Consider the following 2,561-nt stretch of genomic DNA (forward strand, 5'->3'; position numbering starts at 1 on the left):
TAAGACACTCTATTATATGATCGCGGTCCTCGCCACGACCAATCACCTTCAAAGGTGGCAGTGATGTAGTCTCAGGAACAATAGTTGATGATATGCTGGAGCTCTCTGCACTATAACCAACTGGTAAGCAGAGAAGTTGACGGAAGTCCTTGGCTTTCGCCAGGGTAGCCTTTAGTTCATTCAGGTGGTGAAGTAGCTTTCTGTTCTCAGAGCTCAGATTGGAGAGCCTGCTTGATGCAGCACGCAGAGGCTTCATCAAAGTGTTGCTGATTGAGGAGGCATTGGCCAGCAAGGAATCTTTCCCCTTTGCTCTGAGCTTGAGGAGGTTGTACTCATGGTCATCCAGCAAGTCTTCGGCCAGATAGAATGCTTCTTTGAGTTCCTGGAGCCATTTGTCCAACTTGGGTCTATGGTTTCCCTTGTCTGCTGCTTCAATCACGAGCTCGAACTGTGGCAAAATAGTGGTCTCCAGTTCATGGAGCTCACGCGCCATGTCCACTCCAAGATACAATGAAGCATCAGTAAGAAGCTTCTTCAAGACCGGTGATGCGGCCAATTTTAAGCTAACGCTTAACGCAGTGCTAGCTAACGCCACTTCCATTAGGTTGCGGGGTTTATTTTTTGGTCTGAATAAATGAAGATAGCACTGGAATTGTTTCTTGACACAGTGACGGATGAAAAATCTGTTGAAGTAGTAAATCATGGGATAAATTAGCCAGCTGCAATAGTGATATGAAAACAGAAACCTAGTGGTAGATCAGTAGACGATGGCAAAGACTAAGAATACTATTTTGAGAGGGCAGAATGACCTGAATAATCGATGGACGAGCAATTGAAAGTATTCCGGATCAGAGGTAGAAACAACCAATGAGCATAAGAATGGATGAACACCTGTTGGAGTGGGAAATCAAAAGACAAATTAGCTGGTTGCAACAACGGAGGAACAAGCAAAACCCCACATCCAGATTTGTATAGGATAACATATGAGAACATAGTGGTGAGATTACACAGATGGTGAAGTGAGAAGCAGAGTTGTAGGAGCCGGCGCAGAGACGAGGCAAGTTTTCAGGAGAGGAACATGGTAGGAGCTAATAATGTTGTGCTGCAAGGGAATGTGCGGAGGCAGAAATCCCCAAACAGCAGGTCAAGGAGGAAATAACAGAGCCGATCCATCCAACTACTTGCCCTTTTTTTAAGCTGAGCTGAGCTGGACTTGCTAATAAACTATTCCCTCCGTCCCATAATATAAGAGAGGTTTTGACACGCTCTTATATTATGAGACGGAGAGAGTAATCAGTAACCAATGTGGACACACACAGCACATGTCTTCTGCAGTGTGATGCATCTAGACATTCTGCAGTGCCCTGTTTATCTGCCTTGGCTCTGTAGATACGGTCGACCCATTCATCATACTGTAACAATTCATATGTATGGTTTCTCGAAGACATCTCTGTCCTTGTAGGCCTGTCTAATTCATCAATTTAACATTAGTCTGGTAACCGGCTAAAAGTTTTCTAACTAATTATGGTGGGTGGTACCCTACCTATTCACTAAAAGAAAAACAAGCAGTCTACCCTGATGTCTCTGAGGAGTCATTATCAATGTTGCTAGTGCACAATTACAAATAATCAAAGGCGAATACCAAAAAAGAGAGGTAAAGCTAAAGCAAGTATGAATGTCATCAAAATGGGCGCGCACCTTCGTGTACTTTACCCACCAATTAATTAAGCACGAACCTACTTTGTGGACCCACAATTCCATGTATTTTCCTGCTTTACCGACTTAATTACTGCCATTTGCACGACCCACCCTACTTAATGGACGTTAACTTTCCTGTAATTTCCTGCTTTGCCCACTTAATTACAAGCAGAGAAGAGGAAAGCATGCCTGTTAGTCAAGCCCACCATGGGAAACTAAGACACCAGATTTCCGTCAAAAGGATTCTCTTCAGGGCATAACAAAAAGAATTTGGATACTAGACAAGACTGAGTTCAGGTCCCGTTGATGCAATGAACAAGACTGAGTTCATTCAGTAGCACTGTACAAAAGACAGAGTTAATACCATCTCAGCATAGTGAAGCCTGAAGCCTGAAACCTTCACCAACACAAACCTGATACTTGGCAGGGTTTGCATTAGGATTATTATATACAGTTGCTGCTCCTTCTCCACTCCTCTGTTAATCCGAACAAACAAAACATAGCTGGGGGCAGCTAATTCAGGAAATGTTTAGCCGCAAACCGATTTGGCTTCTAAAACACATGGTTGAGAGTCAACAGTGAAGTGCAAATCTGTCGTCCTTGCTACAAATGGGTTGTTTAAGAGTCAAAAATTTGGGTACTTCTCACTGAACTTCATCTCATGTCTGTGTACGTATACATCATCATCGTCAGAATAATAACCTGATGAATGTTCAGCTCAGGACACACCATTGACTCTGAGGAAGCAAGGTGACGCACAGCACAATCCGCAACCTAATTTGGTGGGCTCCGGGATGAATGAGCCGGAGAAGCTGCGTGGCGCAGCGACCAAGCCACCAACCGAGAAGGTGGATGGGACTAAG

At 44.0% G+C, this 2,561-nt stretch overlaps 1 protein-coding gene across 1 annotated transcript; it reads right to left on the reverse strand.

Moving 5' to 3' along the window:
- Positions 1–6: 6 nt before the first annotated feature.
- LOC119342674 (putative disease resistance RPP13-like protein 1) lies at positions 7–1,115 on the reverse strand (the record flags this gene model as incomplete). The annotated part of the gene is made up of 3 exons (XM_037614114.1): positions 1,008–1,115; positions 810–891; positions 7–683 (listed from the first exon to the last, which is right to left on the reverse strand). A coding segment is annotated over exon 3 (595 nt), but the record flags the coding sequence as incomplete, so codon positions are not given.
- Positions 1,116–2,561: the final 1,446 nt, after the last annotated feature.

This window comes from Triticum dicoccoides, unplaced genomic scaffold (genome assembly GCF_002162155.2).
Source record: "Triticum dicoccoides isolate Atlit2015 ecotype Zavitan unplaced genomic scaffold, WEW_v2.0 scaffold100722, whole genome shotgun sequence".
NCBI classification, from domain to species: Eukaryota; Viridiplantae; Streptophyta; class Magnoliopsida; order Poales; family Poaceae; genus Triticum; species Triticum dicoccoides.